Genomic DNA, 21319 nt, shown 5'->3' with positions numbered 1-21319 from the left:
CTGCTAAACAGCAACACTGCCCTGCACCCGCTGCAAAGTTTTTCTGTCCCATTTTCCCATGGTTGTTCCCTTCCCCCTCAGTGTGACTTGTGGTCCCAGCCCTCATCCATCTTCATTTGACACTCTGAACCCAGATCCCTGAGGCTCTCTTGCACCTCCACACCATACCTCGCCCCCCAACGATGTCTCCTTCCAGGAGTGCTTGGCCTTCTCCTCTTATTGTAGGTGTTTGATCCAGACCTAGGTGCTCATCAAGAGGCCACGCAAATCCCTAATGCTTGCCTTCAACTACTCAGAGTCTCCGTGGCTGGAGATGACAAACCCTCTTTTGAGTCCCCTGCCCGTTTCACATGTCTGCCAGGACCACGTTTCCACAGCTGGCTTCACTGAAGGTTTACTGTGTGCCAGGCTCCCCATTTTTCTCATGAGGACACTGAGACCCACAGAGAGATTGGGCAGCCTCCGCAAGGACCCAGATCTGAACCAGCAAGCCTTCCTCCAGTGCTTATGTGTGAAATAGCAGCTTGCCCTGGTGTTCCCAGCCCATAACAGACACGAAAGTCGCATAGCATTTTTTGGAGATTTTTTGTGATGCTGTGTCAAATTCAGTGGGTCTGAGTGCTATCCAAGAGTCTGCATTTCTTTTTTTTTTTAATTTTTATTAATTTATTTTTGCTAATTTTATTAAAATTTTTTAAATTAATTTTTTCTTTGTTTTTAATTGAAGGATAATTACAATGCTAATTCTACTTTTAATTTTTTTAAATTATGAAAATATAACACAGTTACAGGAGACTTGGAAAATGCAGAACAAAGTTACATATAGTTCCATGATATATTATTTTTTTAAGTAGATAAATTAAAATTTTTAGTTGGATTTTCCATATCAAACTCTCAAACATTAATAGAGTGATTATACAGAGAAGTAGAAAGATAGAGTAGACCTGAAAAGCACTATGAACCAATTCAACATAATTGAGAGCTATACAATTTTCATACAACAGTAGGGTACAAATTCTATTCACGTTCCCATAGACTGTAAACTAGGGGGCACTGGAACATATCCAGGGACATAAGACCAGGTACAAAAATTTCATGGTCTAAAGGTATTGAAATCATATAGAGTCTGTTCTCATCACTGTTAAATTATGTTAGCGATCAATATCAAAACATATTCTGGGATAGGCTACCCACTCCAGTATTCTTGGGCTTCCCTTGTAGCCTAGCTGCAGGGAATCTGCCTGCAATGCGGGAGACCTGAGTTCGATTCCTGGTTTGGGAAGATCTCTTGGAGAAGGGAATGGCTACCCACAACAGTATTCTGGCCTGGAGAAATCTATAGACTGTATAGTCCATGGGGTCGCAAAGAGTCAGACACGACTGAGTGATTTCACTTCACTTTCACATATCTCCAAGTGCAATATGACATTTATTGAGAGAGATCTTTGGAGAGTCTGTACTTCTAACATGCTCCTCAGTGATGCTGAGGATGCTGGTCCAGAGAGTGGGCTTAGAGAGCAATGCTACATCACCCTGACCACAGCCCAGGAGCACAGGTGTGTGGCTTTGCTCCCACATAGCAAACGACACACTACACGACATCTAAGTGACAATGGCAAGCCTGAAATCTCCAGACCTCAGTCAGGGTCCTAGGAGATGTGGAGAGGGCCACAAGGCTGGGGGTGCCTCGTTTATAGCCTTCTGTTCCCAACGCTTGAACTAGACTGGTTGAACACATGTTCATCACGATCACGTCCGCAAAGTCTCTCTAGCCATGGAAGGTAGCGTATACACAGGTTCTGGGGATTAGGATAGGGCCATCTCTGCAGGGGTGAGTGGGTATTAATCTGTCTCTGACACTCTCTGTCTCCATCCATCCCCTAGATGTGAATGACTATATTATAGGGTGTGTGTATCCATTTATATATCCATCTACCCACTCACATATGTATGTATGCTTGCATATCTATATCTATCAATATCTATCCATCCATCTAGCTACCTACCTTGACTATTGATATATTGATATATTGATATCTGTCTGTCCATCCATTCATTCATCCATCTACCTTGTCTATCTATTTATCTATCTATCCATCCATCCACCTAGCTATGCTGTCTATCTATCTATCAACCTGTGTGTTCTCTCCTTAAGAAAGAAGCCCATTTTTAAGTTCATGCCCCCATTTCCACTCCATTTGTCTTTAACATTCTACAGGAAATGAAATACTGTGGCAGATCCCCCTATGGGTCCCAGCTCACAGAGTGTTATGAAACTCATGTATCAGCATGTTCTCTCTCTTTCTCTCTCTTTGCTGTGCTGCACAGTCTGTGGGATCCTAGCTCCCCGGCCAGAGATTGAACCTGGGCCCTCGGCAGTGAGAGTGTGGAGTCCTAACCACTGGACTGCCAAGGAATTCCCATCTTTTTCTCTTTTTTTGAAAAAATAAGAATAAAGAAAAATACGGAAAATTTTAGAAAATCTATAACAGATTCATGGGTGATGATCCAGAATTAACAGATGTTAACATTTTATCATATTTGCTTCCGAGCCTTAACAAATAAAACAAATAAAATATTACTTTATGTAGTATTTAAATATTACATAAAATAAAGGAAATAGAACAAAAAGATAATTAGGTAGCTTTATATGTTTGGTGCTATTTCCATCCATGTGTTCATACCTTATAATCAATGTATCCACTAATATATAAATTGTTTAGTGTCTTTAAAATATATATGTATATGTGTATATTTATATATATATCACATTGAATTTATCATCTTGCAGTTTGATGTTTAAACTTCATATTGTAGTTTTGAAGATATAGCCATGTTGATACATACAGATACAATTTATTCATCTTAATTGCTATAGAGTATTCTATCCCATGAGAATAACACGTTGCGTTTTCCATTCCCATATTTATGGACATTTACATTGTTTTCGGTTTTTTGTGTATGTGTTAACTTTGCCGTGAACATGCTTATGCATGCCTCCTTAAACACCAATGTGAGAGGCTTTCTAAGAAATATACCTTAAAGTGGAATTACTGGGTTATAAGATAATTACATTTTCAACTTGACAGTGTGAGAGTTTGCATGCTCCTATATTCTTCTTACTAATGTCAGGAGCAGACTCTTCATGTTTTGCCCACCCAGAATGTGTAGGATTATGTATATATCCTAGAATTGCATATATCCTTTGTCTGTAATACATAACTACAGGTACTTTCCAAGTCTGTTATCTGATGTTTAAGCCCATGCATTTCTATTTACCCATGGAATTGTAAACATTCTGCCTCTTCATTGCCTTTGGCATGTCAAATCTTTCTTCTGGGATTGTTTTCTTCTGTCTGAAGCATATTCCTGGGAGCTTCCTTTAGAGAAGAAAAATCTCACTTTTTATGAGTCTGAAAATGCATTTATTTCATCCTTGTTGTTGAAAAATATTTTTGCTGTGTCTCCAGTCTTAGGTTGACTGTTATTTCCTCCTAATCCATCAAAGTTCCTACTGCATCATCATTTAGTTTCCGTTTTATGGAGAGAAGTCAGCAATTCATCTACTCATCTACTTTTTGAAGGTCTCTTTTCTCTGGGTACTTTTAAAGATCTTCCTTAATCTTTGGTGTTTCATACTTTTACTTTGATGTCTCCAGATACACATCACTTTAAATTATTCCATTAGGAATCCCTTGGGCTTCTAATATTTGTTTGCTTGTTTGACACTGTGTGTATGCGGGCTCAGTTGTGTCCAACTCTTCTGTCCAGGGGATTTCCCAGGCAAGAATACTGGAATGGGTTGCTATGCCCTCCTCCAGGGGATCTTACCCAGAGACTGAACCCGCATCTCTTGTGTCTCCTGCATTGGCAGGCAGATTATTTACCAGCTGAGCCACCAGGGAAGCCAGTAAGCCGAGGTTTTGGGAACTTTGTGGTGGGTTTCTCCAGTAATTTGTTTTGCTTCTGCTAGGTACCTGGGAGCACCCATTGACCGCTACTTTAAAGAAAATTCTTGCTTGTAGTTTTTTCCATGTCCCAGTGTAGTGTGAATTCAGATTGCAAACCCATGAGAAGATAGACTCAGTGTTATAAAATTAACAGGAGAGACTTTTGCCCCCTTTACTCAGTGATAAGATTGGAATTAAAAAAAAAGTTCTCTGGGCCGGTGTTGGGGGTAGGGTGTATTATTCTTAATTCACCGAGATATTGAGGATATAACCTCTGAGGTCTCAGCTTTACACAGGACAAGAGTTCAGGTCTTCCGGCCACCTCCCACACAGGGTAGATTCTGGGTTTGAATTCTGCACCCCACACTGCCCCACCAGACCATGAACATGGAACAACAGGCTCCTGTGGTTTGGCAAATGCCCTCAAAATGAAAACATTCTCACTTTTTTTAGGTTTCTATTTTCACTTGGGTTTTTGACTTTTAAATATATCTTACCTCCTAATCAGAACACCAGTACATTTAAATATAAGTTGTAAATATTTTCATATTTTAATCTGCATTTTTAGTTGGTTTCAGTATCAGGGTAAATAGGAAGGTAGGCAATCAGAGTAGCTAGCCCACTGTACTGTGGAAATGGACTTCTATTTTTTAACCTTGTTTATCCTTTCTGGCTTCCGCGGTAGCTCAGGCAGTGAAGAATCTGCTTGCAGTGCAGGAGACACGGGTAACACCGGTTTGATCCCTGGGTCAGGAAGATCTCCTGGAGGAAGGCATGGCAACCCACTACTCTTGCCTGGAGAATTCCATGGACAGAGGAGCCTGACAGGCTACAGTCTGTGGGGTCGCAGAGTTAGACACGACTGAGTGACTAACACTCAACACTTAGACCTCTCTGATCATCAAGAAGTTGCATATTTTGACGTAGTCAGATGGAGCTCCTTTTTCCTTCATGGTTATGACTTTCTGATCTTGTCTAAGAAATTTTTCCTTAGTCTCCCGGGGTAAAATGATATTCTCATGTTCTTTCTTTATCTGTATTAACATTAAAGAAGGATTTATTTTTATATTTATGTAGAAAACAATGGACCTTGGGTCAAATTTAGCTCTTGACTTGTTTCTTTATACCCTTGTGAGGAAGGCATGGTTTCTACATTTAGAAAAATGCATATAGGCATATATGTGTATATACACAGATATTTGCATAAAAATATATAAATGTATACATATATGAGCTTTCTCTGTGGCTCAGACGGTAAAGGGTCGGCCTGCAATGTGGGAGACCCAGGTTCAACCCCTGGGTCGGGAAGATCCCCTGGAGAAGGAAGTGGCAACCCACTCCAGTGCTCTTGCTTGGAAAATCCCGTGGATGGTGGAGCCTGGCAGGCTACAGTCCACGGGGTTGCAAAGAGTCAGATACAACTGAGCAACTTCACTTTCACTTTCATATACCTATATATAAATATGTATTTATGTATGTGTTAAGTTGCTTCAGTCGTGTCAACTCTTTGTGACCCCATGGGGGGCCCAGGAGGTTCCTCTGTCCATGGAATTTTCAAGGCAAAAATATTGGAATAGTTTGCCATGCCCTCCTCCAGTGGATCTTCCTGACTCAGGGACTGAACCTGCATTGGCAAGGGAATTCTTTACCACTAATACCACCTGGGAAGCCCATAAATATATGTGTGTGTATATACATATATACACATAAAAATATGTGGTAGAGACCACATAGACTTTATATGGCTGTAAAGTCTAAAATATTTATTATCTGGACCTTTACACGAAAGGCTTATAGACCTCTGGTCTAATCCACTTTTTTCACTTTTTTGCTGTATTTTAACTTCCTGTGTATGCTTGGAGTTTATTTCAGGACCCTCTATTCTGTTTCACTCATCTCTCTGCTACCATCTCCAAATATGTAATGAAAATGGGTGTTTTCATTAATGAAAGTACAGGAGTTAAAGGAGAGGGATTAGAAAAGACAGGATCTGTCTTCAGAGCGGAAATGGGAAAATGTAAAAAATTCATACTTGGACACCTAATTGCCCTGATGTTAACTAGTAGAGGTGTAGAGATTCTGAGCGTCCACAGAAAATGTCTCAGCCGTGCCCAGAGCAGGCACTGGACCATGGAATTGGATTTTATTGATTAATTTGTAACTGTGTACAGTGCTATCTGAAGCATGAAACGCTCAGAGACTGGTTCTAGGAAGCTCCTGACAAATGAACAATGAATTGTGACGCCCTGAGTGAATTGGGATGAACAAGGAGGAGATTGGAGGTTATGTGGGCAAAGGGCGCTTTGTAAACCCTAAAATGCCCGTTAATCACGGAAGCGGCGAAAACACTGACGGCAGAATTCTCCTAATTGATGGTGTTTTTCCTTGTAAAGCGGAAGTGTGTGTGTCTGCTCACTTAGTCATGACACAGTCTCCTCATTCAATGAGATAACTCTGAAGTGAGGTGGAGGCACAGACCTGGTGCTGAGGCTCATGCTCCCCACGGCACCAGAGGCGACTCCAGATCCTGCGTGGTAGGGTGCTGAGGGTCTGCCATACCTTCCCACCATTTCTGTTTGCTTGATTACTCCTTGTAGGATTAAGAGAGGGTCACATGGCAGACCACGTATTCCTTCTCTGGGATCAGCATGTATCAGACCTGCAAGTCTGCCTCTTTGGATCTATCTTCTAAGACTTGCCTGATAGAAAGGGCCGTGGGAGTGGAGGGCCAGGGTTGGGTTGGAGCAGGCGGGGTGTTCAGTGGCTTTCAACCAGCATCGAGATACATGACAGCCCTACCTTGCCTGCTCTCGTGAGCCTCCCAGTGGACTCCAGAAAAGTTGGTATCCATTGCACTCGTGGCCTTGGCCCCCCGGTCATTAGGGCCCCAGCTGGTGCTGACCCAGAGCAAGAAGGCTTCTTTCTGATTGGTCTTTCACGAGGTCTATCAGTGAAGATACTGTGCTAATCTTACGTAAGTTATGTTAGCTCTTAAAGGAAGACCTACAGAGAGAGACCAAGAGAGCAGAGGGTGTGTCAGGTATGAGTTGGATTTAAAATCTGGCCCTTAAATAGCCGACTCAATGACATGAGTTTGAGCAAAAGGACAGGGAAGCCTGGAATGCTGCAGTCCGTGGGGTCACAGAGTCCGGACATGGCTGAAGCAACTTAGCATGCACATGCATATTGGAGATTTGGTAAATGCGCCTGAGTGCCGCTGGGGGAAATAGGCGGGCAGGATTGAGAGGAGGAGGAGCAGGGATGACCCTGGAATCTTGCATCTGAGGTTGGGCTCCCCAGAAGAAGGGCCTGAGATGGGGGTGTTGGTACAAGTGGTTCACCTAGGGAGGGTTCTCAGGAGGCTTGTGAGGGGTGAGGGAAGCAGGCCAGGCGAGGGAAGAACTCAGAAGAGATATGGGGTCAGAGGTCCAGTCGTGCTTGACCCCACGGGAGCGCTAGACTGTGACATACGTCACAGAGATTGTCCTGCTCTGAAGCAAAAAGACTGGGGTCTCACACCCGGTGACAATGGCTCAGGGCCCTTCCTGGAGGTGTGCACACTCCTCCAGGCCTTCCAGGCAAGCCGGTTCCCACTGGCCAAGGGCCGCGCTCTTGAGAAGGTGGTAAGAGTGCGTCCCTAGCAGCTGACACCTCAACAGCTGACATGGACGAGTAGCCAAGGCAGTAGCTGGCACCTGCTGGAGCAGGAGGGGCCTCGCAGGACAGTGATGGTGAGCTTGCAGTCCTGCCCCATCCCGGCTGTCCACCCCAGGGGGGATGCTGCGCTAGGAGGGGTGCTCACACAATGTTCTGGAGAACCCAGGAGAGAAAGAAATTGACCCTGCCCACGATTAAACAAAACTTGCTTTGAAGATACTGTCAAGGTCCACTTGGGCTCTCCCCCAGGGCTGAAAGGGTCTAGATTCCACCGCAGCAAGACCCGAGTCCAGAAGCTGCAGCTCTCCTGGCAGTCTCCTAGTTATTTCCATCAAATGCAGTCCTTCGCTCTTGTCCGTTTTCCGAAAGCAGACCTCCCTGCAGTTCAAACTGTGCCATTCTTAACACCTGTGAGCTCGTGTCGATCACCTGCTGACTTGGGGCAAAGGTGGACCCACGGCACATAGGCGAGGAAGGTTCCCGCATCCCTGCACCATCCTTCCTGCCTATGTCTCTGTACTTGGAAGTCACTCTCCCCAGGGCCTGCAGCAGCCCAGGCTGGTTTGACGGGTTTATGATTATCAGAACAGCAGCCCTGTGGCTCTTCACCTGGGCTCAGATCACACTTTCAGGATCCTGAAAGTGAGGTCTTGACAAACAGGAGAGGGTTGCTTCAAAGAACCAGGCAGGCATCCATGGGGAGTGACAGCTCCTGCCCAGGGCCAGGGAGGCAGTAGTGCTTGCAAGTGGAGCCTCTTCCAAACATGAATAAGATGAAGAAAAAGTCACTTTGTCCTTGTTGCTGCCGTGAAAATCAGTGCCCAGGAGGATACGGCACTCTGCAGATCTTATTTAAAATTCTGCCAATGGCCCTGGTGATGAGGGGACTGCGGCTGGATGTTGGCAACAGCTCAGACAAGTGAGAAAGGAAACTCGCCAAGCAGGTTGCCTCACCTTCCTCTGCCACCAGGTGGTTCTTAAGAGCATCATGGTGGGAACAGAATTCTTGTAAACTGAGCCTTGGGAAGGGAGACCTTGTAGCTTGACCAGGCAGCTAGAAGCGGTGCAGATGTCTTTTCAAAGAGCTGACCACTGATAATGGTCAAAATGGTGCAGGGACCTGAGTTAAGAGTCCCAACTGGCTACAGGGTTGCGAGTCAGGGCACATGACAGGTGGTTGGTCTGTCTTTCAGTTCCTTCACCTGCCACGAGGGGGTGCTAGACTAGCTTGCCGGTCTGCTTTTGGCTGCACATTCCTACTGGTAAAACATCTTTAGCCTGCACCCAAGAAATGCATGGAGAAGGAAGTGGCAACCCGCTCCAGTGTTCTTGCCTGGAGAATCCCAGGGACAGAGGAGCCTGGTGGGCTGCCGTCTATGGGGTCGCACAGAGTTGGACACGACAGAAGTGACTTAGCAGTAGCAGCAGCAAGAAATGCATAACTGTTTATTTACCAGTTAATTATACATATGTTCTACTCCCCTAAAGTATTATGTACATTATAAAGGGCATGCAACAATAGATATAAGAAACTCTAGGTGAAAAGCTCAGTATTTTTTTTTAATTTGTTGAAGTAGTGTTGATTTATAGTGTTGTGTTAATTTCTGCTGCACAGCAAATTGAATCAGTTTATATACATAGGCTTTTGTGGCTCAGCAATAAAAATTTGCCTGCAATGCAGGAGATGTAGGTTCAATATGTGCATGGGGAAGATCCTCTGGAGAAAGAGATGGCAACTTACTCCAGTATTCTTGTCTGGGAAATCCCATGAACAGTGGAGCCTGGCAGGCTAAGTCCGTGGGGTGGCAAAAGGAGTTGGACACGACTTAGCAACTAAACAACAACTCTATGCATTCTTTTTTCTATTCTTCTCCAGTATGGCTTGTCACAGGATATTGAATATAGTTCCTTGTGCTCTTCAGTCACACCTTGTTGTTTATCCATCCTATATATAATCGTTTGCATCTACCAATTCCAAACTCCCACACCCACCCTAAGTCTTGGCAACCACAAATCTCTTCTCTATGTCTGTGAGTCTGTTCCATAGATGAGTTTTATCTGTGTCCTATTTCAGATTCCACATGTAAGTGATATCACATGGTCTTTGTGTATCTCTTCATGACTTACTTTACTTAGTGTGACATTTTCTAGGTTCATCGGTGTCACGGCAATGGCATTATTTCATTCTTTTTTACAGCTGAGTAGTATTCCACTATATGTATAAACCCACACCACATCTTTTTTTTAATCCCTTCATCTGTTGATAGATATTGAGGTTGTTTCCATGTCTTGAGTATTGTGAACAGTGCTGCTAAGAACACAGCGGTGCCTGTATCTCTTCAAATTACGGTTTCATCTGGATATATGCCGAGGATTGGGACTGCTGGAGCTTATAGTAGCTCTATTTTTAGTTTTTTAAGAATGGAATCTCCAGACTGTTTTCTATAGTGACTGTACCAGTTTACATTTCCACCAACAGTACAGGAGGGTTCCCTTTTCTCCACACCCTCTCCAGCATTTGTTATTTGTAGACTTTTTAATGAGGGCTATTCTGACTGGTGTGAGGTGGTACTTCACTGCAGTTTTGATTTGCTTTTCTCTAATAGTTAGCAATGTTGAGAAGCTCAGTATTTTCTTTCTCTGCCCTTGTTACACACCTCCCCCTCCCCCGGGATGTGAAGGCTCTGTTTTGGAGGTTAGACCAGATGACCTGGAAGGACTTCTCTAGGGGGAATGTCCGTGATGCCCAGTTTTTTCAGAGGAGACCCTTTGGACCCAACCAGCCCAATAATGGTAGCTACTAGTCACTTGTGGCTCTTTAATCCCATTAAAATGAAATTGACCAGAAAGCTCAGTTCCTCAGACATATGAACTACATTTCAGTCACTACAGAGATGCCTGTGGTTAGTGGCTACCATGTTGGTTGATGCAGAGTACAGAAGGCTTTCATTACTGTATAAAGTTCCACGGGACAGCCTGTCACATAAGCAGTCAAGGTCATATATTCAGTGTTTAGTTACAGCAACTGACCTTGATTAAGCACGTGCTGTGTGCTAGGTGGTGTGGGAAGCATTTTCCAGATGCTGTCTCATTTCATGCTTACAGAGCCGCCTGAGTTGTGTCCTGTTGTCATTCTCACATCCTGGCAGGAGAATGAGGACTGGAAGGAAGAGGGGTTCCTGAGAGCTGACGAGCTGCCTGGACCTCATGCCCTTTGTGCTCTCCCAGACTCCCCATGGGAGCCTGGACTTTTCCCTGAGAGCATCCCGACTGGAATTTCTGTGCCCACGAGCCCCAGGGTCCAGGCTTTCCAAGGTGCTCATGCCGCCTGTGCTTCTTGTTCCCCAGGTACAGAGGGAATTTCCTGCAGAGCCGTGTCCAGCTGAGAGTCACTAGACTGCGGAAGCCACACTGGGGTCTGAGAAAAGATGGCCATCCACCCCGAGCCAAGGGCCTGGACTCCTGCAGGACCCAAGGGCAAGCTTCTTCAGAAATGGCAGGTAAGACTTGCTCTCCTTGGAGGTGGATCCAAACTGGGCACCATGCTGCTGGGGACGTGAAATGAGCAGAGGCAACTGTCCTTGATGTCTGAAGCCTGACATCCAGCAAGGGTATGGATACTTATGGGGTGATAACAGAAGTGTTACTTCTGTGGGGCGGTCAAGACCCTAAACTGGGGGAGAGGGTCCTGAGTGGGGGATATTGGGAATCAAACATTGAGACGCAACAAACATCCTTGAGTATGGAGGGCCTGAGTCAGAACTCTGGGTGCCTCCATCTTCCCCCCATCTTCTTCTCTGAAGAAGAAGCTCACTGGACTCTTTCTGCAGGGCCACTGTGAGGCTAAATGGGTCAATGGATGGGCTTTCAAGTAAGCGTGAAATAAAAGTAGCAGGAGGAGCTGTAATGAGAGAGTGGCTGGGAACATTGCTTCCATGGGAGGCTTACAAAAGGGGCTCTTCGTGATGCTCGGAAGTAAAGGCTGAACTAATGGAGACTGCTTCCTGGAAATGGGCTATTTTGAGTTGCAATCACTGGGCAAGTCACTTCACTTCTCTGGACTGCAGTTTCCCCTCCTTCCTCCCTCCACTGGACATTCGTGCGCCCAGCCTTAGCCTTGTGGGCAGTGTTTTGATGGAGGCAGACCAAGACCCTGTGTGAGAAGGTGGTGGGATCCCATCTGGCCAGTGGTGACTGAATGAACTGTCTTTCGTGGCTGATTGTTGTCCGTCTGGCTCAAGGGCTGACCCGGGGTTCTGCCTGCTGGTGGGGACAGTTGGGTAGGGTCCCCTCTTCTCAGCCTCTGTGAAGCCCCGCCACCCCCTCAGGAAGATAGTGCTTCCATGCTGCCCCTTGACCCCTCGCCCTACCCTTGCAATCCCCGTGCCCTCTCCTAGGCAAGGATGAGGACTCGTTTTTTTCCTCAATGAGAGTTTAAGTCAAAGTAGGTATTTGTTCCAATGGATGGCCAGTTGTGGAAGGAAAAGCACTGTCTTCTGATGGAACATCAAGGGTTAAGACCTTGTTGCTGGGCAGCCGGCCAGACAAAAATGCAGTCAGGGGATTGGGCTTTGCCTTTTCTCCATTTTCTGTGATTCCTCATGTTGAACTCCATTACTTGCCTCCTTCTCAAGGAGATCCAATCCAGGGACCTGCCCATTAGGGTGTGCTTGGGTGATACGACCCCCAAGAAAGCCCAACAGAACCCACCAGAATTTTGCCAGTTGCCCCAAATGGCAGTGCTTTCCCACCAGCTCTCTTTCCAGCACCATAGAGAGCTGAGTCAAGCTGGTCCTGGAAACTCACGTCAGCCACCATGTTTCTATTCCTAAGCTCCATGCTCAGAACTGAAAAGGAGAAGAAGACAATGCCTGCCCTTGATGAATGAGGTACAGGGTAAAGACAGACAGACAGACAGGCTCGCTGTCCATCCTTTGCTTCAATCATGTGGGGAGTGACACTGGAAGTCAGCAAGCTCCCTCCTGGGAACCTTCTGTCTGTAGAGAGGACGCTGATAGAGGTCTTACCCCCACAGTGGCTCAGGATGAGGGTCAAGCAAGGTTGCGTACAGCAAGGAACTCTCAGACTCTAAAGTAGATGAGAAATGTTGATTCTTAGCTCTGGAGCATCATAAGCATACGTGTGTAAGGTCTGGGGCTTCCCAGGTGGCTTGGTGGTAAAGAATCCACCTGCCAATGCAGGGGACACGAGTACAATCCCTGGGTGAGGGAAGATGCCCTGGAGGAGGGAATGGCAACCCATTCCGGTATTCCTGCCTGGAAATCCCATGGGCAGAGGAGCCTGGCAGCCTACAGTCCATGGGGTTGCAGAGAGCTGGACACGACTGAGGGACTGAGCATGCACACATGTGTAGGGTCCGGCATACGCTGAGTGCCGAGAGCATACACTGAGTGCCCAGAGCATACGCTGAGCGCTGAGAGCATGTGGGGTGCATGGTACTCAGTGTCCCTGTTGTTTAGTGAAGGATGAGGTCAGTGTTTCAGGGAGGAGCCCAAGGGGGCAATTTCTCAGCAGAGAGATGGCTTCTTCTGGATGTTCAGACATAGGGGGAATAGAACAGATGCTCTCTGGATTGGTAAATTGCTTCGGGCTGCGGAAGAAATTGCCACAAACGCAGTGGTTTAAAATAACAACAATGTATTCTCTCTCAGTTCTGGATGCCAGAAGCTGCCAATCTCTCCAGAGCCTCCAAGAGGGGATCCTACCCAGCCTCCCAGTTTCTGGGGGCTCCAAGCATCCTTGGCTTGTGATTGCACCCCTCCAGTCTCTGCTTTCATCTTCACACAGCTTCTCTCCTGTGTTTCTGTGGGTCAAATGTTCTCCAGTCTTTCTCTTATAAGGACACTTGCCATTGGACTTAGGGCTCACCTGAAATCCAGGATGATCTTACCTTGAGATTCATAATTTAATTTCATGTGCAAAGATGTTTTCCCAAGTAAGGTCACAGTCACAGGTTCTGTGGGTTTAGGACTTGGATATATATGTTTTGGAGGGATAGGCACAATTCAATCACGAACCACCTCAACAATTTTTCCCCCATCTGAGAACCAACAGAAGGGACCTCAAAATGTGTTTCTAAGTGGAAAAGGCAGTGGCATTCATGGACACTCATCGTCTGTGCTCTCCTTGTGTGCAAATGGCTTTGGCAGGAAAGTTCTCTATAAACCTAAATCAATATGCATTCATTAAAACAGGATCATGCAGCCCACCTCCCAGTAGGACATATTCACACCTGCAGGCATGTGGTCCAAGTGAGCTTCAATCCTGAGACCGGTGTGCTGGGTCAGGGGCCCCCCTTAGCTTCTCTTTGGGAGAAAGACCTGGTGGCAGTCTGGATGAGGGCAGGCAGGGCTCCACATGTGGTTGAAATGCAGTCACCACCTGTTGGTCCAGCCCTTTGCTCTGCCTGGGGAACTGTCAGCCCAAAGCAGGGAGCTCTCCTCTCCTCCCGAGAGGGTGGAGGCATCTTCCATACGTCCTCCAATGGATGTGGTCACTTCTTCCTAAGATGCACGTGTACCCCGTGTGCTCATGGTGACCCAGGGGCCTCAGTACTAGTGGAGAGACCAGCTGGAAAGTCTCTGATCTTTCACGGTCCTCCTCATCCTGTCTTCCCTTCAAAAGCTTCTCTCGACCTCAGGGACCAGCCCTGCCACTCCATGTTGAGAACATCACACTCAGTAGCTTTCTGATCTCAACACCAGCCTGTTCTACCAAAACCCAGGGAATGGGGGATAAAACCAGGCCCAAACAGAAAAGAAAAATCAGCAACAAAATCTAAATGTGGAGCTAAGATTGGGAGGCCAAACGCAGGGCAAAGCCCACTGGGAACATAGTCCCCTTCCACCCCCACCCCCATGTAGGTAATAATGTTGCAGCAGCAGAGCAGGTGGTAATAACAGATGACTGTGCTTTTGTGTTTGTTGTTGGAACAGTTGAGCCAGAGGTCTAGGTCACAGGTGCCCATTTTCAAAGGGCTTCCTCCCCCACGATTACGAAGCACATGGAGTGTGTCCATTAAGGGCAGTGGGAGTCTGTGGGGTGTGGTCTAAGCATTGGCCCCAGGGAATATTAATCACCCCTCGTTCCTGATTGAAGTGTCAAAGATGGAGCACGGATGTCAGGTCCGATAAACCAACAAGCATGGGGTGAATGGGCCATTGTGGACACCGTTGTGTTGGAGGGGGGGTGGAATGCGTTAAAATAAACACCCCCTGGGAATCAAAGGAGCTCAGAGAGCTTACTGCCACCACCACCCAAAGCCAATATTTCACAGCAGAGTGACGGACACTCTGAAAGTGTTGGGTGTCTGAAGATGGAGTGCCGTTAATAACTTCAAAGGAACCTAGAGATAGGCCTTGGTCACCCACGATTTACAAACAACTTTCTTGTCTTCTTTGACCTGGCAGGTCCTGGTTAGAGAGATCAGAGCTGGCTTCTTGGTGAGAGAGCTGACCCCACTGTGTGTGTGTGTGTGTGTGTGTGTGTGTGCATGTGCAAGTGTGCACACATGATTCTGTGAGTGTGTGCAAACATGTATATTTTTGAGGGGGGAGGACCTGGTTTCCTCAGCACAGCAATGATAGGGTGGTTTGTTTGGGGTGATCTGAGGGGCTATAACATGGGGGAATTTGAAACCCAGCAATGAAATGGAGAGTAATCTTTTGATGGGGGTGCAGGGTGGAATTTCCCAATTCAAATCTGGGAAAGAAAACCTTTGGCCCTCATCTTTGAAGGTCAGCTAAATCAGCAAAACATTTTCAAAGAAGTGGCCAGGAATACTTGTGTCCAGGGCCTGAAGTAAGATGTTGTTACGGATTCTTTCTCCTTTTTATTTTTGGAGAGTCTTCCTGTCAATAATTTATGAAGATGACAGAGAGGATGTTTTTGAAAAATATTTTTTAAAAGGATGCTTAATTTCCCTCTTTCAACTATTCCAATAACTTGGGACTAATCATTCGAATTAACAGATGGCTTGGCAGTGAAGTCTTCTGCAAGCAGAAGGCCAGAGGAGTTATGAAGGATGGAGACCTAATTTATAAGATTTTATGATGATTGGCATCTTTGAGACTCTTCTGAGAACTGAACTTTTTATTTTTATTTTTTTGACTTTCCAACACCACTGAATTTAATAATATTTTTTTAAAATCTTATTTTATATTGGACTATACAATGCATATGGTTGCAAAGAGTCAGACACGACTGAAGTGACTTAGCATGCGTATAGCTGATTTACAATGTTGTGTTAGTTTCAGGCGTATAGATAGCCAAGTGGTTCTGTTATATGTGTACATATATCTATTCTTTTCAAAGTCTTTCCCCATTTAGGCTATTATAGTATATTGAGCAGAGTCTCCTGTGCCATACAGTAGGTCCTTGTTGGTTATTTGTTTTAAATATAGTAGTGTGTCTATGTCAATCTCAAACTCCCAGTTTATCCCTCCCCCTCATCTTTCCCCTTTGGTAACCATAAGTTTGTTTTCTATGTCTGTGAATCTGTTTCTCTTTTATAAATATTAGTAATATTGTATCTTTTTATTTTTTTAGATTCCACATATAAGTGGTATCTGGTATCATATGATATTTGTCTTTCTCTGACTGACTTCGCCTAGTATGATAATCTCCAGTTCCATCCATGTTGCTGCAAATGGCATTATTTCATTCTCCTGGTATGAATGTCACATGCCTTTTATTTATTTAAATTTTTTTCGTATTCCTTTCTGTGATGGTTTATCCCAGGATGTTGAATACAGTTTACTGTGCTATACAGTAGGACCTTGTTGTTCATCCATTCTATATGTAATAGCTTGCAGCTGCTAATCCCAAACTTCCAATCCAACTCTCTCTCCTCCCAAACTAGTGGCTTGGCAACCACTAGTTTATCCTCTAAGTCCCTGATTCTGTTTCTATTTCATAGATAGGTTCATTTGCATCATATTTTAGATTCCAAAAGTAGGTGATATGATAGGGTATTTGTCTTTCTCTTTTTTACATACTTCACATAGTATGATAATCTCTAGTTGTATCCATGCTGCTGCAAATAATAACATTTCATTCTTTTTCATGGTCCCATAGTATTTCATTGCATACACACACACACACACACACACACACACACACACACACACACACATATACCACATCTTATTTATCCATTCATCTACTGATGGACATTTGGTTACTTCCATGTCTTAGTTACTGTAAACAGTGATGCAGTGAACACCAGGGTATATGTATCTTTCGAACTATGATTTTTCTCTGGATATATGCCCAGGAGTGGGATTGCTGGGTCATATGACAGCTCTATTTTTAGTTTTTCAAGGAACCTCCATACTGTTCTCCATAATGGCTACACCAATTTACATACCCACCAACAGTGTAGGAGGGTTTCCTTTCCTCCACACTCTCTCTAGCATTTATTATTTGTAGACTTTCTGATGATGGTCATTCTGATTGGTATGAGGTGATTTCTCATTGTAGTTTCAGTTTGCGTTATTCTAATAATTAGTGATGTTGCATGAACTTGTTTAAAACCTAAATTCAGTGATCCACCATCCAAGTTTCCAGCAAAGGAGTGAGGGGAGCTGAAAGTTTCTTTGTAGATTTCAAGTAGCCTTGACTTACCAGACACTTATCAAGCATAAGAATAGGAATGGTGTCTACAACTCTGAACAGAGGTTCTTACGCATAACATGTTTGACAACCACTGAGGGCAAGGAGGGTAAGCAGAAAGGTGATCCATCCATCCAGGTGGCCCTGGCAACAAACAGCAGTTTCTAGTGAGGAATTTTCAAATGTCCCTGCATGCCCATGAGGTGTGTGCCATTTAGTTTCTGCGTTAATTGTCTGAAGTTGTGACGACATCTTAATGGATTGGCTTGTTGGGGGATTAACTAAGATATTGGAGTTGTGTCTTCTGCGTGGTGTGGGAGGTCGTGTTTCAGAAATCAGGGTTTAGGTTAAATGTGCGATAGGTCCCTGCTGGAGTGGTTTCTCTTCTCACCTGAGCACCTATCTGCCTGATGCCATTTGAAGAACTGGGGGAGTTGTTTTCCATTTTGCAATTATTCCATGTAATTGACGTCAGTAAAAGGCCATCTTTTGTACCTGAAGGAGAAGTTCACTACTAAGCCTTGTCATGAAAATGATCTGTTTATTTCCCAGGTTAGGGTCTTAGGGACTTAGGAAAGGAAGCTTTGCAGGTGTGTGTTGTGTGACAGCTTGCACATTTGTCTTCTCACGTTGGAGTGTTATTTTTCCATTAGAAAAAGTCACTGAAAACTCACATGTCCATACAAAGTGGGTGAAACTACCTGAGCAAAAGCCCCTACCGATTCGCTTCTGTTGTGGTTATACAATTCCTGATGTGTTTCTCCTGATGAGGTCACTGCTCTGAAAAGAAGACTTTTCAAAAGAATACTTTTCAGAACATGGGGAGCAGCGGGGATGAACTCAACATCATTCAATTCTATTTGCATTTCAAATGGGACATTCTAGTCTCCAGGAGCTTAAAACTCATCAGCAGTCAGCCTATTACCCTTTTCCTAATATCACAGTTATTGACCCTGGGCTGCAAAAAAGGATCTCATAATGAGATTTGTCCTGTTTTTGTGTTTATGTGCACATTTCTTTCTCTCTAGTAGATGACATATCAGCTTTTATTTATTTTTTATTATTGAAATCCTTTGTGTCAAAAGGACCTGCTCCATTAACTGAATCCTGTTCTATGTACTCTGATGTGCGGATACACTAAAACACTCCTTGGTATAAAGAGTGTTCTTATACCTTTCCTTAGAAACGCATTTCGTGGAACTGAATGGAGAATGCTGATGTGGTTGAGGTTAATTATTCGGACTTTTGTGGGCACATTGGAAGTCGTGCTGCTTCTGCCGGTACACAGACTAAAATTGGAACGCTGAAGAGGAGCCCAGCGTGGCCCTGTGCCCAGATGACACATCTGAAGTCATATTGATTGAGAGAGATGCTTTATTGAACGATAAGAACTCCATAGAGTTTCTGGTTTTGCAATTTCCTGCAGCTGGCCTGGCTTCTGGCAGTAAACACCGTGAGATTCAGGGTAACATTTCAAAGTGAGATTTTAGAGAAATCTCCCAATAACTAAACTCAGAAGGCACTTTCAGTTCAGGAGCTGCACCCACATCTAATCCCCCCAACAGACTTGAGATGATTCATTTTCATTTTCAGAGGGCGAAACTGAGACTCAGAGTCTCCAAGTCATCCAGTGCCACCCAGATGATGAATCCAGGGTCCACGGTGTTTCCTGAATTCAATAATTCATGGACCATCTTCAGAAATGTCCCATCTGCATGTCATCTGTGTGATTATTTGCTTATGTGATCCACTTAAGCTCACTGGCAAAACCCATAAATTCTTTTATTTTCAATAGAAACTACTTATCAATGCTGGAAATGGAAAGCCAGTATCACATGCCATTAAGAGAACTTTATAGAAAGAAAACACTATGAACATGTTTTCCTGGCAAATAAATTCTGTCTAGATGGTTGTGGGTGAGAGCCCTAGATACACTCTCTTTGCTTAAAAAGCGACCTGGAAGATTTAAGGAGACGTTAGAGATACATTAGCATCCAATTGGGACTTTCTTTCCCTGATAAGAGGGTTGTAGGGAGAACAACCTTTTCATCGGGTGATTCCATTTTATTCAATGCTAAGCTTGCGACTCACCCGCCACTCGGGGTCTGAGTCCCTCCCTGGACTTTCTTGTGCTCTCACATCTGCTTTCCTCTGTCAGTAACATCCCCTTGGCTTCTGCTGTCTTAGCTAGGATTTCCTCAACTCTTGTAAGGCCTTCGCCTGTATCAGCTCAAACTCTGTGTTCATCAGAGTTGGGCTGGAGAAGCTGTGGACCAACATTCTGCAAAGACCCTTCTTGGAGACTGAACTTTTTCTGCCTCATGGGGGTGGGAGCTTAGTGGTGTCAGAGGTGTCCTAGGCAGGTTCAGACTCTGCATTTATAAGTCTGAGATGCTGACCCAGAGCCTTCTGTGACCAAAGGAGGGATGATGGGAAATGCCCAGGGTGCAGAGAGAGGAGAAGGAGGGACCAGGAGCATCTGAGACCTGGGTGGGGGCTCATCCTTCTCCTGAGGAGAGTGAGGGGCCATTGGAGGATGAGGAGGGCAGAGAGCAGACCATCCATTGTAGGTGAATGCGGAGAAATGATTGGGGCAGGTAGAGTGGATGCTAGGAGGCAGATGAGGAAGTTCCTGAAACAAGTTGGGCAGGTTTGTGTTGAAAATGAAATTGGAAAACAGGGATGCTCCACCTAGAGGAACAGAAAAGTTTAGTTTTTAATTATGTGAGTAATGATGAATCATACATCTTTTAACACATTCAGTTATGGTAATGAGGCTCATGTTCACTTTGACCACCACCCCCATTCCCCATGCCCCCCACAGCCCCCCAGATGAAACTACACTTTGGAATAGGAAGGGACCTGCCAGAGTGTTGTTTCTGTGCGTGTGTGTGTGTGTGTGTGTGTGTGTGTGTGCGTGTGTGTGTCTAATAGGAATTATACAACACTACCCATCTCATTGTGCAACTTGCCTCGTTTTACTCAATGCCATTTTGTGGTCTTCCCATACCGTTAATACATACAGAGCTATCTCAGCCTTGTAAATAGGGACAGAGTCTCTCTGGGTGGGGCTGCTGTGACTTTAGGCAGTCATTCTCTTAACAATGAATAGTTCATCTTATTCCTAGTACTTTACAGGGACCCACTGTCCATGACTCCCAGGCCCAGGTAGGGAGTTTCTCTAGGGAAGACCCAAGAAGAATTGCTGAGTCTTTGTTATGTTGCACGTTTACAATACTGTATTTTATCTTGGAATATCGATTTATAATGTGTTAATTTCTGGTGTACAGCAAAGTAATTCTGTTATACAGATATATAAGGGATATATGTACCTATTCTTTTTCAGATTCTTTTCCATAAGTTATTACACAGTATTAAGTACAGTTCCCTGTGTTATACAGTAGGTGCTTGTTGATTATCTACTTTATGAATAGTAGTATATATATGTTGACTACTTACGTATAGCAGTGTATATGTAGTAGTGTATATATAATCTCCTTACTTACCCTTCCCCTCTCTTTCCCCTTTGGTAACTGTAAGTTTGTTTTCTATGTCTGTGAGTCTGTTTCTCTTTTGTAAATAAGTTCATTTGTACCATTCTTTTAGATTTCACATATACATGGTATTGTATGATGTTTGTCTGACTTATTTCACTTTGTAGGATAATCTCTAGGTCCATCCACGTTACTGCAAATGGCATTATTTCATCCCTTTTTATGGCTGAGTAATATTCCACTGTGTATACATACACCACACCTTCTTTATCCATTCATCTATTGATGGACATTGAGGTTCCTTCCATGTCTTGGCTGTTGTAAGTGTTGCAGTGGACATTGGGGTGCATGTATTTCTTTGAATTATTTTCTCCAGGTATATGCCCAGGCGTGGGATTGCAGGATCATATGGTAGCTCTATTTTTTAGTGTTTCGAGGAACTTCCATACTGTTCTCTATAGTGAAAGTGAAAGTGTTAGCTGCTCAGTCATGTCCGACTCTTCTAAACCCCACGGATTGTAGCCTGCCAGGCTCCTCTGTCCATGGAATTCTCTAGGCAAGAATAGTGGAGTGGCTGCCATTTCC

General features: G+C 44.5%; 1 protein-coding gene across 2 annotated transcripts in view; it reads left to right on the top strand.

Annotated features, from left to right (window-relative positions):
* ZNF831 (zinc finger protein 831) overlaps positions 1 to 21319 on the top strand; it is a 91701-nt gene that overhangs the window by 24229 nt on the left and 46153 nt on the right. For both annotated transcript variants that reach the window (XM_042229926.1, XM_060396953.1), the window contains exon 4: positions 10956 to 11107. In XM_042229926.1, the coding sequence (XP_042085860.1) occupies positions 10956 to 11107 (152 nt within the window). The remainder of the gene's footprint in view (positions 1 to 10955; positions 11108 to 21319) is intronic.

Source organism: Ovis aries, chromosome 13 (assembly GCF_016772045.2).
Source record: "Ovis aries strain OAR_USU_Benz2616 breed Rambouillet chromosome 13, ARS-UI_Ramb_v3.0, whole genome shotgun sequence".
NCBI classification, from domain to species: domain Eukaryota; kingdom Metazoa; phylum Chordata; class Mammalia; order Artiodactyla; family Bovidae; genus Ovis; species Ovis aries.
The sequence above is the reverse complement of the archived record's forward strand: the minus strand, read 5'-3'. Positions and strand labels throughout refer to the sequence as shown.